Source organism: Pongo abelii, chromosome 20 (genome assembly GCF_028885655.2).
Source record: "Pongo abelii isolate AG06213 chromosome 20, NHGRI_mPonAbe1-v2.0_pri, whole genome shotgun sequence".
NCBI classification, from domain to species: Eukaryota; Metazoa; Chordata; class Mammalia; order Primates; family Hominidae; genus Pongo; species Pongo abelii.
In genome coordinates, this window is record NC_072005.2 from 57981849 (window position 1) to 57995804 (window position 13956).

At 45.1% G+C, this 13956-nt stretch overlaps 2 protein-coding genes across 2 annotated transcripts in view; one reads left to right on the forward strand and one right to left on the reverse strand.

Moving 5' to 3' along the window:
• On the reverse strand, positions 1–6467 carry FPR1 (formyl peptide receptor 1). The gene is made up of 3 exons (XM_002834501.5): positions 6309–6467; positions 6046–6182; positions 1–1235 (listed from the first exon to the last, which is right to left on the reverse strand). Exon 3 carries the CDS (start codon positions 1222–1224, stop codon positions 166–168), a length of 1059 nt encoding a protein of 352 aa, XP_002834547.1. The 5' UTR covers positions 1225–1235; positions 6046–6182; positions 6309–6467; the 3' UTR covers positions 1–165.
• FPR2 (formyl peptide receptor 2) overlaps positions 6399–13956 on the forward strand; it is a 21836-nt gene continuing 14278 nt past the window's right edge. The window contains 1 exon segment of the mRNA XM_024238298.2: positions 6399–6519. Within this exon segment, the coding sequence (XP_024094066.2) occupies positions 6495–6519 (25 nt within the window). The 5' untranslated portion in view covers positions 6399–6494.

Genomic DNA, 13956 nt, shown 5'->3' on the forward strand with positions numbered 1-13956 from the left:
TAAACTCATATCTGTTTATTCTCCTCAAATCAGGGGACATAGAGGCTTTTTTTTTTCTGATGAGTGGGTAATCCTAAAATAAGCAGGAAATGCCTGTGGCTCAGCCTAACTCAAGGTGAGACGAAGCTGGAGCTGGGAGCTCGAAAGTGTCCCCCAGCTCCCCCTTCACTTCGCCTGTAACTCCACCTCTGCAGAAGGTAAAGTAGAATTGGTAGCTGTGTCACTGGTTTGGGTTGAGTCCTCGGTCAGGGCCCTCTCCAGACTGGCGGGAAGGGAGTGGATCAGCCTCTCCCGGAAGTCCTGGCCCATGAAGACATAGAGCATCGGGTTGAGGCAGCTGTTGAAGAAGGCCAGGGCACTTGTCACATCCACTGCAATGCTAATTTCTTTGTACATGCCTTGCAATAACTCACGGATTCTGACTGTGGCTATAAAGGCCACCACCTGATATGGGGACCAGCAGAGAAAAAAGGCAGCTGCGACAAAGGAGAGGACCCGTAAGGGACGACTGGACTTAATCAAGCCTTGCTTGTGGATCTTGGTGGCAATAAGCCCATAACTGACAGCGACGATGGACATGGGTGCGCTGAAGCCAATGATGAACCGGATGATGCCTCTCACCGTCAACATGGCAATGGCCACCTTCATCCTCTCTTTAGGGTCGTTGGTCCAGGGTGAAAAGTTAAAAGTGCAGGATACTGTCCCTGGCCCCATTTTACCAGGTACTGTAGTCACACGAATGATAACTGGCAATGTGAGGAGCAGAGCCATCACCCAGGGCCCGATGATCACCTTCTTGGCCAGGCTCACGGTGCGGTGGTTCTGGGTCCAGACTGGATGCAGGACACAAACACAGCGGTCCAAAGCAATGAGGGCGATCAGGAAGACACTTCCAAACAAGTTGATATCCACTATGGTAAAGATGAATTTGCACAGGAACCAACCGAAAGGCCAATGTCCTCCCATGGCCTTCCTGACCATGAAGAATGGCAAAGTGGAGGTGAAACAGAAGTCAGCCACGGCCAGGTTCAGGTAACTGATGGTGGTGACTGTGTGTGTCATCCGGAATCCAGCCACCCAGATCACAAGCCCGTTGCCCAGGACCCCGAGGACAAAGGTGACTGCATATACCAGATAAGTGATGATATCCAGGAAGAGATAGCCAGCGGATACAGCAGGTGTCCCTCCAGAGATGTTCGTGGGGAGAGAGGAATTTGTCTCCATCTTGTCTGCTCCTGAAATAGTGCAGTCGTAGTCATTCCTCAGTTATGAACCTCCGCACCATTTCCCCACCCCCTCATTTCTGCCCCTGCCAGTTTTCCCACTCCTAGCTTTTTCACCTTCCCCTAGAGCTCCCACAACAGCTGGAACATCCTCACCACTGTCCCTTACACATGCCCACATCTATACATTGGCAATCTTTTATTGTACCTGTTGGGCAAGATTACATCTTTTTTTTTTGAGATGGAATATTGCTCTGTCACCCAGGCTGGAGTGCAGTGGCGTGATCTCTCACTGCAACCTCCACCTCCCGGGTTCAAGCGATTCTCCTGCCTCAGCGTCCTGAGTAGCTGGGACTACAGGTATGCACCACCCTACTCCTGGCTAATTTTTGTATATTTAGTAGAGGTGCGGTTTTGCCATGTTGGCCAGGCTGGTCTTGAACTGCCAACCCCAGGTGATCCACCCACCTCAGCTTCCCAAAGTGCTGGGACTACAGATGTGAGCTACCGCACGTGGCCAAGATTGCATCTTATAACACATCCTCATAATTGCTAACATGCAAGCACCTACCAGGGAGATTAAATGGCTAAGGAAGATAGGGTCCTTGACCTCCAAGAGGAGAATATGGGGCCAAAGATGTATAGAGAAAACATGTATTCAAACAAAAATGTTCATAGAGACACTCCTCACTATAGCCAAAAGGTAGAAACAACCCAGATGTCCATCAACAGATGAATGGATAAACAAAATGTGGTTTATCCACCCAATGGAATATTATTCAACCATAAAAAACAATGAAGCACTGATATATGCTACAATGTGGCTGAACCTTGAAAACATTACGCTAAACAAAAGAGGGCTGGATGCGGTGGCTCACGCCTGTCATCCCAGAGCTTTGGGAAGCTGAGGTAGGAGGATTGCTTGAGCTCAGGAGTTCATGATCAGCCTGAGCCACATAGCAAGATCCTCATCTCTAACAACAACAACAAAAAAATTAAATTAAATTAGCTGGATGTGGTGGCACACACCTGTAGTCCTAGCTACTCAGGAAGGTGAGATGGGAGGCTCACTTGAGACCAGGAATTCAAGGTTAATAGTGTGCTATGATTGAGCCACTGCACTCCAGCCTGGGCAACAAAGCGAAATCCTGTCTCTAAAAAGAAAGAAAAAAGAAAGGAAGGAAAGAAGGAAGGAAGGAAGGAAAGAAGGAAGGAAGGAAGGAGAGAAGGAAGACACCACAAGTCACATTTTGTATGATTCCACTTGTATGAAATATCCAGAGTAGCCAAACTCACAGAGACCGAATGCAGATTAGTGATTGCCAGGGACTGGGGAAACGAGGAAGTGGGGAACTGTTGCTTAATACATATGCAGTTTTTGTTTAGTGTGATAAAAAAGTTCTGGAACTAGATAATGGTTATAGTTGCAACACACTGTAGATGTACTTAATGCCATTGAATTGTACATTTAAATGGGTAACTTTTTTATTGTTGTTTGAGATGCAGTCTTGTTCTGTCACCCAGGCTGGAGTGCAGTGGTGCGATCTTGGCTCACTGCAACCTCCGCCTCCCAGGTTTAAGTGATTCTCCTGCCTCAGCCTCCTGAGTAGCTGGAATTACAGGCGCTTGCCACCATGCCCGGCTAATTTTTATATTTTTGTAGAGATGGGGTTTGTTGGCCAGCCTGGTCTCAAACTCCTTGACCTCAGGTGATCTGCCCACCTCGGCGTCCCAAAGTGCTGAGATTATAGGCGTGAGCCACTGTGCCCAGCCTAAAATGGTTAACTTTTTGTTATGTGTATTTTACCATCAATTTAATAAAGAAAAAATAACAGTGTAAGATATCAGAAAATCAGTGGGCAACAGCTTCAGTGACCTAGTGTCACACAAACGTGGACTAAGACTTTCTCTCACCCATGACACTGCATAACAACTATAAGATATGCAACTTCTCAGTCGGGCACAGTGGCTCACGCCTGTAATCCCAGTACTTTGGGAGGCCGAGGTGGGTGGATCACAAGGTTAGCAGTTCGAGACCAGCCTGGCCAACATGGTGAAGCCCCATCTCTACTAAAAATACAAAAATTAGCCAGGCATGGCAGTGGGTGCTTGTAGTCCCAGCTACTCCAGAGGCTGAGGCAGGAGAATCACTTGAACGTGGGAGGTGGAGGTTGCAGTAAGCGGAGACTGCGCCATTGCACTCCAGGCTGGGCGACAGAGCGAGACTCCGTTTCAAAAAAAAAAAAAGATATGCAACTTCTCCACTCCAAATTCTGCTCCCTCTCTCTCTTTAAGGTCATGAAATCTCCCTTTCCTCTCTCATCGTGGGAAGCACGGCACAGCACTTGGTTAGTTTTCCAACATAGGTCAAATGGATCTGTGAGTGATACTAAATGATGTATAATGAAGTATTATATCCAATGGATTCTGTGCTAGAAGAAGTCAGAACAACAGACTCCGTTTCCACTCTCGTCTCTGCGGTTACCTTGGCCAGAGGGATGGGAGGTGCTTCTCCATCCATTGAATGGGCTCAGCACTCTTGGGGATGTAGAAGACCGTGATAGAAATAATAGTCCAAATATGTATTGGATATGACATTTCATTAGATCAGGTATGCAAAGTGCATATCAGGTTCTTGCCAAGAGCTGGACTTCTCTCTCTTTTTTTTATTTATTTTATTTATTTATTTTTTTTGAGATGGAGTCTCTCTCTATCACCCAGGCTGGAGTGCAGTGGCGTGATCTGAGCTCACTGCAACCTCCGCCTCCCAGGTTCAAGCGATCCTCCTGTCTCAGCCTCCTGAGTAGCTGGGATTTCAGGTGCATGCCGCCATGCCTGGCTAATTTTTTTTTTATTGTATTTTAGTAGACATGGGGTTTCACCATGTTGCCCAGGCTGGTCTCGAACTCCTGAGCTCAGGCAATCCACCTGCCTCAGCCTCCCGAAGTGCTAGGATTACAGGCATGAGCCACTGTGCCCGGCCTGGTCTTCTCTTCTAATGCTTGCAGCAGCCTTCCTCAAAATTGTTACTATGAGGGTCACTGTCTTTATGGTACCCATTTTGCAGATAAGGAAAGTGAGACTTAGAGCATTTCAGTTAATTCCTTAAAGTCACCCAATAGCCGAGGCTGTCAAATTCCAGCAAAAGTCTCTTTCTGCCTCTGCCTTGCCATGCTACTGGCACAGAAGAGCTGTCTAATACACTAGTCACTCACCACATGTGGTTTTTAAGCACTTGAATTGTGGCTAGTCCAATTGGAGATAGGCTGTAGGAGTAAAATACCCATCAGATTTCAAAGACTTAGTATGAAAAAAATATTGTGACCATCTCATTAATAGTTTTTATATTGACTACATGTTAAAATGATTATAATTTTGCTATTTAAGTTTAGGTTAGATATTTTATTAAAATTAAGTTCACATGTTTCTCTTCACCTTTTTAAAGTACCTACTTGACACTTTGAAATTACATATGTGGCTCACATTTCTAATGAACTTTGATAGTCTACAATCTCAGAAACAACTCAGAGATGTCTCCCTCCCCTACCACCCATCCAACCACCAAAATACCCTGAGGACTCTTTGTCCTCAAGAATCTCTAAGGTAACCAGTTCAGAAGATTGTTGCAATGAATGAGGAAGATTCTGCAATAATGAGCAGGAACATACCAGGGAGGAAAACCTGTGCAATTTTGTCCAATTATGGTTCAAGGGAAAAATTCTGTGATTTGCAGTGAACACAGACCTTGGTGGCTGCCATCGATGAAGCACTTTATGTTTGGCAATCATTGTACCACATCCTCAACTTTCTTGCCTCTGATCTCAACAAACTCAGCACTGATTATACATCATCATCACTGTGTGACAGAAGAGGAAACTAGGAGCTTGATGAGAAATGACAGCCAATGTCTGCAGATTCATGAGAGGGCAGGGCTGTATTCCACTGCTGGGTCCCATGCACCATGCAGAACCAGTCTCTTCATGTGGAGACTCAACACTGATCTGAAAGGTGACTGCTTCTGTATTACACTCATTTCCCCATGACCCATCATAATCATTAGGGCTCTTTTGCTTTCTCCTGAAAGCTTCAAACCGAACAGCCTTTCCCACCCCGACTCAAGCCCTCAAGCTGATGCCCTTGCCTCTTGCTCCACCAGATTCTCCTCACGCTGGCTCCTGCATCACTGTTCTCTGCCCTCAACTCAATGACCAGAAAACAAGTGTTTCCCTCCAAGAATTACCCTCTACTGGTCTCATAAAACTCATTCCCCTATTTACTCAAGAACTTCCCTCCTTCACTTATCCCTTCTTTCTCCTGCAGCATCATAGTGTCTCTATATTCCATCATTCCCATCAGGACCCCAATAAAGTCTAGAGCCTATTTGTTTATTTATTTATTTATTTATTTATTTGAGATGGAGTCTCACTCTCTCACCCAGGGTGGAGTGCAGTGGTGCAATCTGAGCTAACTGCAACCTACACCTCCCAGATTCAAGCAATTCTCCTGCCTCAGCCTCCCAAGTAGCTTGAATTACAGACGCCCACCACCATGCCTGGCTAATTTTTGTATTTTTAATAGAGGTGAGGTTTCAACATGTTGGCTAGGCTGGTCTCGAACTCCTGACCCCGTTATCCACGTGCCTTGGCCTCCCAAAGTGCTGGGATTACAAGTATGAGTCACTGTGCCCGGCCTGTCTAGGACCCCTTTAAAAAAATTATTATTCGACTCCACATCCTTCTTCAACCAAAGAGTCTACTGTGTTCACCAGTGTATTAAGTGTGTCTATGTCAAGCTACCCAGTCCCCCAGAATATGTTTCTTACCTGGACTGTCCACCAGCTGTGGTCTTGCTCTGGGTAGTTCTAGGTCTGGGTCTCCTGGGGAGAGTGACTCAGGCTCTAATGATCACAGCAAAACATACACCAAGGAACAGGAGGAGGGGTAAAGGAACTGTAACCAGCTGGGTAGCAGGAAATAGGAAGTCAGAGCTGCTTCTGATTTTTGATGGCCCCAAGAATACACCAATATACTGTCTGTTTTAATGGCATTAGGACAGTGGGCTGGGCCTGTTTAGAAACTCATGTACCTGACTGTATTTCTCAGCCTCAGTCTCTGTGGAATGCAGAGGTTCAATGCTCTCAACGTCAAGGGCCAAGAAATCCAAGTGTCAGGGCCCCTGCTCCCTCCAAGGGTCAAGGTAAAGAAAGCAGCAAGTACTGTGGTGAGAAGAATCAGAGAGAAGCAATGAAAGGCAGAGAAGAAGTCGTGAGGGATGGAGACCAGAAACACAGAGAGAGGTAAGGGAGGCGGGGAAGTTGAGACATTTGGCAGGACAGCGCGTCCACACCCATGCACACCACAAAGATTAACCCCATAATCCTCTGATCTTGTGGAAGCTCATTTGTAGTCTTCTAGCCCAAAGAAATAACTGCTTTTCTGAAATGTTAAGCATCATTCCAAGGGTATCAGAGTGATATGGAGAAATATGGTAAGACAGTTACAGAATCAGAGATAACGACACTGATTCTAAAAGCATTATTACCAAGGCCTTGTTGCATTAAGGCTGTTTTTTTTTTTTTCTTTTAGAGATAGTATCCTGCTACATTGCCCAGGCATGTCTCAGACCCATGGGTTTAGTGATCCTCCTGCCTCAGCCTCCCCAAATGCTGGGATTACAGGCGTGAGCCAGGCTGTTTTTAATTCTAAGTAATTTATAATTTACAATTACACCTAACAATGGCTTAAACCAGGGGTGTCCAATCTTTTGCCTTCCCTGGGCCATACTGGAAGAAGAAGAAGAATTGTCTTGGGCCACACATAAAATACACTAACACTAACGATACCTGATGAGCTAAAAAAAAAAAAAAAAAAATCCCCAAAAAATCTCATAATGTTTTAAGAAAGTTTATGAATTTGTGTTGGGCTGCATTCAAAGCCATCTTAGGCCATGGGTTGGACAAACTTAGCTTAGAACCAAGGCGAAATTTATGGTTTACTTTACAAGAATTTTGCAAGAGGGTAATACTAGGTTAGGTTATATCTGGAAAATATCATCAAGAACTACATTCGTTTTAATCTTTTCTCTTTATTATCCCTAATATGGTGACTTTTTTTTCCTGGGGATTGCCACTTCATGGCTCCAAGAAAGCTACCATAGCTCCTGACTTCACACTACAGCAGGGGTCCCCAACCTCTGGGCCATAGACCAATACACAGACCGATACTGGTCTGTGGCCTGTTAGGAAGTGGGCTGCACAGCGGGTGACTGGCAGGCGAGCAAGAGAAGCTTCATCTGTATTTACAGCCACTCCCCATTGCTGGCATTACTACCTGAGCTCTGCCTCCTGTCAGATTAGTGGCGGCATTAGATTCTCATAACAGTGTGAACCCTACTGTGAACTGTGCATGCCAGGGATCTGGGTTGTGTGCTCCTTATGAGAATCTAATGCCTGATGAGCTGTCACTGTCTCCCATCACTCCCAGATGCGACCGTCTAGTTGCAGGAAAGCAAGCTCAGGGCTCCCACGGATTCTACATCATTGTGAGTTGTATAATTATTTCATTGTATATTACAATGTAATAATAATAATAGAGATAAAGTCTACAATAAATGCAATGTGCTTAAATCATCCTGAAACCATCTACCCCACCACCCCATGGAGAAATTGTTTTTTATGAAACTGGTCCCTGGTGCCAAAAAGGTTGGGGACTGCTACACTCCAGCATCCCACACCGGGAGGATGCGGATTAGACGGAGAATCACGGAAGATCTTTAATCAGAAGGGTGATATGTTCATTTGTACTTTATAAACATTTGTGTATTTTATAAACATTTTCTTGGGATCATAACAACAGATGCATTTTAGAAGGTTCCCAAGGTACGAAGGGTAACAAATGAAGACGTGCCTAGGAGTCACATGGAAGCCAACACTGTGTAACGGGATTAAAATAAAGGGAATGGCAGAGGACATCATTATGCACAGAGGAGAAGGGCCCAAATGTCAAGAGAAAACAAGAGACAAGGGACTCCACAGAGAGTAATTGCCAGAAAAATTTGTAGGTCTTTTGAACTCTGACTGTTCTTCTTAAAACGGGGGTCCTGGGATACCCCTACCTGTTTCCCATGAGCCCTCTTTTCTAAAACATAAGTAGGTTTTCTTCCTTGCTACCAAATGGCACGTGATTAGCACACTAGGTTGGGCAAAAATAGAGCCAAGTGTGTGTTCCAAAGTGACTATGGTGAAGAAAAAAGGGAAAGTCTTAAAATGGACTTCCACTTCTGTGTTTGCGTAAGGCTAAAAGGGAAGATGTCTTAGGGTTGACCGGAATGGGGGTATTCCTGCCTATGCTGCAAAAGTCCCTGACTCTTCTGGTAACTGAAACACCAGAAATGGCCTCTGCGAGCAGCACAGCCTCCCAGTAAAGCACTGGACTGAGGTGAAGCCAGATTGCCTGGACTAGAATCCCAGGACTACTGTTCACTAGCTCCGGACAAGCCAGCTAATCCAGGGGTCTCAAACATTTCCCCCAACTTTTTTTTTTTTTGAGACAGAGTCTCACTGTGTCACCCAGGCTGGAGTACAGTGGTGTGATCTTGGCTTACTGCAGTTTTGCCTCCTAGGTTCAAGTGATTCCCCTGCCTCAGTGTCTCCAGTAGCTGGGATTACAGGTGCCCACCACCACACCGGGCTAATTTTTGTATTTTTTAAGTAGAGATGTGGTTTTGCCATGTTGACCAGGCTGGTCTTGAACTCCTGACCTCAAACAATCACCTGCCTTGGCCTCCCAAAGTGCTGGGATTACAGGATGGAACCACTGCACTGGGCCACAAACATTTCCTATGAAGGGCCAGATGGTCAATATAGTTCATTTGGCAGGCCATAGAGTCTCCATCACAAGTCCTTGACTCTGCTGTTGTAGCCTGAAAACAGCCACAAGCGAAGTTGTAAATGAGAAGCATGACTGTGTCAATAAAACTTTATTTAAAACACGACAATTAGACTTCATATAAGTTTTACATGGCACAAAATACCCTTCTTTTGGTTTTCTTTAGCCGGTAAGAAATATTAAAGCCATTTTTGGCTCTCGGGCCATACAAAAACAAGTGGTGGGCTAGATTTGACCCCTAATTTAACTGCACTGGGTCCCAGTCACTTCACCTGTGAATTGAGAGCAATGATACTTACAGAGGTGTTTTCTGGAGCAGAACAAATAAGATCAGTGATACAAAGCACTTGGCATGATTTCCAGTGCAATAAGTATTATCAATATCTTAGTAATTACATAAACCTATCTGCTGTTTCACATTCTCTGCGGTGAACCCATCCATGCTTAAAACTTGAACCACACCTCAGCTAACATTCACCAGACCCCTGTCTCTAGCTCAGACCTGCCCTTGATGTCCAGACACATCATTTTGGGTTCCTGTTTCCTTTCAAACTCATCTGCAGCCTTTGCTCTCCTCACCTTCTCCCACAACTCTGTTAAGGACTAAATTGTGTCACATTCCCCTTCAAATTCTTAGGTTGAAGCCCTCACCCCATGATGTGGTTTGGCTGTGTCCCAACCCTGATCTCATCTTGAATTGTAGCTCCCATAATTTCCACGTGTTGTGGGAGGAACCAGGTGGGAGATAGTTGTTTCATGGGGGCGGTTTCCCCCATAATGTTCTCATGGTAGTGAATATGTCTCACGAGATCTGACAATTTTATAAAGGGATTCCCCTTTCACTTGGTTCTCATTCTCTTTTGCCTGCTGCCAGGTAAGATGTCCCTTTATTCTTCCTTCGCCTTCCGCCATAATTGCGAGGCCTCCCCAGCCATGTGGAACTGTGAGTCCATTAAACCTCTTCCCTTTATAAATTACCCAGTCTTGGGTATGTCATTATTAGCAGCATGAGAACTGACCAATACACCCCAGCATGTCAGAATGTGACTGTATTTGGGGATACAACCTTTAAAGAGGTAATTAGCTGAAACTGAGGTCAGTAGGGTGTGCCTCAACTCAATATGACTGATATCCTTATGAAAAGAGGAGATCCAGACACAGACAGGCATAGAGGGAAAACTATGTGAAAACATGAGGAGGAGGAGGTATCTGCAAGCCAAGGAGAGAGGACTCAGAAGGAATCAACCCTGCCGACACCTTGATCTTAAACTTCCAGCTGATAAAACTGTGAGAAATATATTTCTATTGTTGTAGCCACCCAGTCAATGGTATTTTGTTATGGCAGCTCTAACAAACTAAACACTCTGCTTCTTTTCATTGACTCTCATCTCAATGACAGCCCCCAAATCCAAGCAGTTACCTTGGTGCAACGGTTCTGAAGAAAATGGCCACAATATTCTTGGATCTCCTTCCTCTGAGAGGAAGGCAGGCATATTCTATCCCCTCTCCCCTGGAACCTGGGTAGAGTTGGGATTACTCTGACCAAAGAATGTGTTAGAAATGACTCCATATAGCTTTCAAGGCTAGGTCAAAAAAGGCTAGGAAGCATCTTCTGGTTCTCCTGGGACACACGTTCTGGAGGAAGGCAGCCATTGTCCTGGGACTCTGATTCCTCTGAGACCACCATGCTGGAAAGGCTGCCCGTAGGCACTTGGTGCAATACCAGCCTAGTTCAGCATTTGAGTCATTCCAATCCAGGCATCTGACATGTGAATGAAGGAGCTCTAGATGACTCCAGTACCCAGTCTTCTAGTCACCCCCAAACCTTTGAGTTTTGGGTGGCAGAGACAAGCATCTCCTCTGTGCCTTATCCTAATTCCCAACCCACATAATCCACAAACATAATGAAATGGTTGTTCTACATGCTATGATTTAGGTGGTTATATAGCAATCATGAATTATGAATGTGGGCTTCATAAAGACCCTTCATGCTTCCTCATTCTCCAGAGCCATTTGGTCTCCAAGCCCAGTCTACCAAGCCTGGAAATCTCTCCCTAAACTACACCTCCTTTCTAGCACACTACTCCAGCACAGGCAACTATTCGACAAGTTCACCTTGATCTCTGGCATCTTCTTACCCTTTAAGATCTCTGCCTCCAACTGGGAACATTCTCAGAGTCATCCCTTTGTAGGAGGACTCTAGAACAATGTTTTTTGGAAGCACACACCTGACAAGTCACTCTCCTGCTTAAATAGCTTTTCGTGTTCTTAAGGAGAAATTCCAACTTCTTTTTATAGCATTCAAGACCATCCAAGAAATTGCCTCTACCACCCTCTACATACTTAATGCTTATTGCTCTCTGCCTCATCATCTATGCTCCAGTAACCAAAAGTAACCTGCTTTTTTGTGACCCCTTTCCTGGCTGTTTTTACTCCCCTCTGACTAGAATGCATTATTTTTTCTCCTTTATCTGAGTCTTTAAGACTCAGCCTACATGTTCCCTCCTCCGGATATTGACTCTAGATCTGTGAATCTGAGTTAGTCATTCCTTTTAGGGGAACCCACAAGGAGCCAGGCATCTGTCTATCACTACATGCCCCCACCCTATTGTAACTAAGCACTGCATTCTCACCTCTCTATTCAGGTGGTCTGCAGAGCCCATGTCTGATTGATCTCTATGTCTCCAGCAGCTAGCAAGGAAGCACCTCTTTAGAGACGTGCACCTATACAATACCTACCACCTTTTATTTCTTGATATGTGAACTCCATTGAGAACAAACGAGTAAATGTAGGTAATGTGCCTTCTTCTTTCCTTTTCTTTTTTTTTCAGATGGAGTCTCGCTCTGTTGCCCAGGCTGGAGTTTAGTGGCACAATCTCGGCTCACTGTAACCTCGGCCTCCTGGGTTCAAGCGATTCTGCCGCCTCAGCCTACCAAGTAGTTGGGATTACAGGTGCCCACCACCAAGCCCAGCTAATTTTTTTTGTATTTTTAGTAGAGGCGGGGTTTCACCATGTTGGCCAGGATGGTTTTGAACTCCTGACCTCAAGTGTTCCAACCACCTCGGCCTCCCAGAGTGCTAGGATTACAGATGTGAGCCACAGCGCCCGGCCAGTAATGTGCCTTCTTAAGTTCTGTGAGCCATTCTAACAAATTATCAAAACAGAGGAAGGGGTTAGGGTTATAAACATCCCCCCACCCCCGATTTATAGCCAGTCAGTCAGAAGTACAGGTGGCCACCTGAGACTTGGATTGGTGTCTGAAGTCAGGACAGTCTTGGGAGAGTGAGCCCTTTAACTTGTGAGATCTGACACTAACTCCAGGTAGACAGCGTTGGAGCTGAATTGAATTGTGAGATACCCAGTGGTGTCCCCAGAGAATTGGAGAATTGCTTGATATGGAAAAGACCCACACATTTGATGCCAGAAGGACTGCATAAGTCGAGAATTGAGTTTGACTGAATCATCATATTTGGGCATTATTGCATGGCTGAAACTCTTCTCACTTCAGTAATTGTTTCTTTCATTTTCATGAAACTCTGAAGAAGGAAGGACTGGACATTCAGATTCCTTGACCCTTGACATTTGGAAGCATGAACTCCAGTCTCTCACAGAAGGCTAGAGGTGAAGGAACATTCAGACACATTGGTTTCTAAGAAGAGTCCGCTGGCAACATACCCAAGGTGTCTTCTGAAAATTATAAGAAATTCTGAGTTTCGGTTAGGGAATTGGCTCCAGCTCCATTGTCCCTCCCCCATCATTCAACAGTCTCTGCAAAAGCCCTTAGAGCCCGTGTTGCTCCACAGGAAGCCAAGAAGCACACAGGAAAAGGAGCTTAGCTGCTGGTAAGTTGGGGACTGACAATTTAAAATTTATCGTTGGAACTCCTGCTTTCTGACAAACACCTCCTAAATTCTAGAGCAGTGCTGTAATGGAGTATCCACTTGCCACAGGCGGCTTTTGAGCACTTATGTTTCTATCTTGATCTGAAATGTGCTTAAGTGTAAAATATACTTAGTGTAGTTTAATCATTAGTATGATCAAAATAATACAACTTATCTCATTAATAACTTTTATTTTGGTTACGTGTTCCAGTGATTTTTTTTTATTTGCGGGGTTAAATGAAACATATTATTATAATTAATTTCCCCCAATGATTTTACTTTTTTAACATGGCTACTAGAAAGTTGTAAGTCACGTGTGTGGCTGGCATTTAGGGCTTGCATTACCTCGTCTCTACTAAAAATACAAACAACAACAACAACAAAATAGCCAGGCGTAGTGGTGGGAGCCTGTAATCCCAGCTACTCAGGAGGCTGAGGCAGGAGAATTGCTTGAACCCAGGAGGCTGAGGTTTCAGTGAGCCGAGATCATGCCATTGCACTCCAGCCTGGGCGAGAAGAGTGAAACTCTACCTCAAAGATAAATAAATAAACATGCGAAGGAACCAGGTGTGAGGAGCTTAAGAGGAAGAGCATGGTAGGCAGAAGGAACAGAGAAGGCAGAAGCCCTGAGATGACAATGAGCTGCATGTTCAAGGAATCAGAGCCCGCTGTGGGTGGAGCACAGTGTGTCCCACGAAAGTGCAGAGATGAGGTCTGAGGAATGCACAGGGCAGGTCCAGGGATACTTGAGGGAACTTAAGATAAGGATAAGTTAGAAGTTTGGAAGCCATTAGAAGGTGTTGAAAATAACATCACCATTTTATTGGACCTTTTTTTTTTTTTTTTTTGAGACGGAATCTTGCTCTGTCACCCAGGCTGAAGTGCAGTGGCACAGTCTTGGCTCTCTGCAAACTCTGCCTCTCAGGGTCAAGCGATTCTCCTGCCTCAGCCTCCTGAGTAGCTG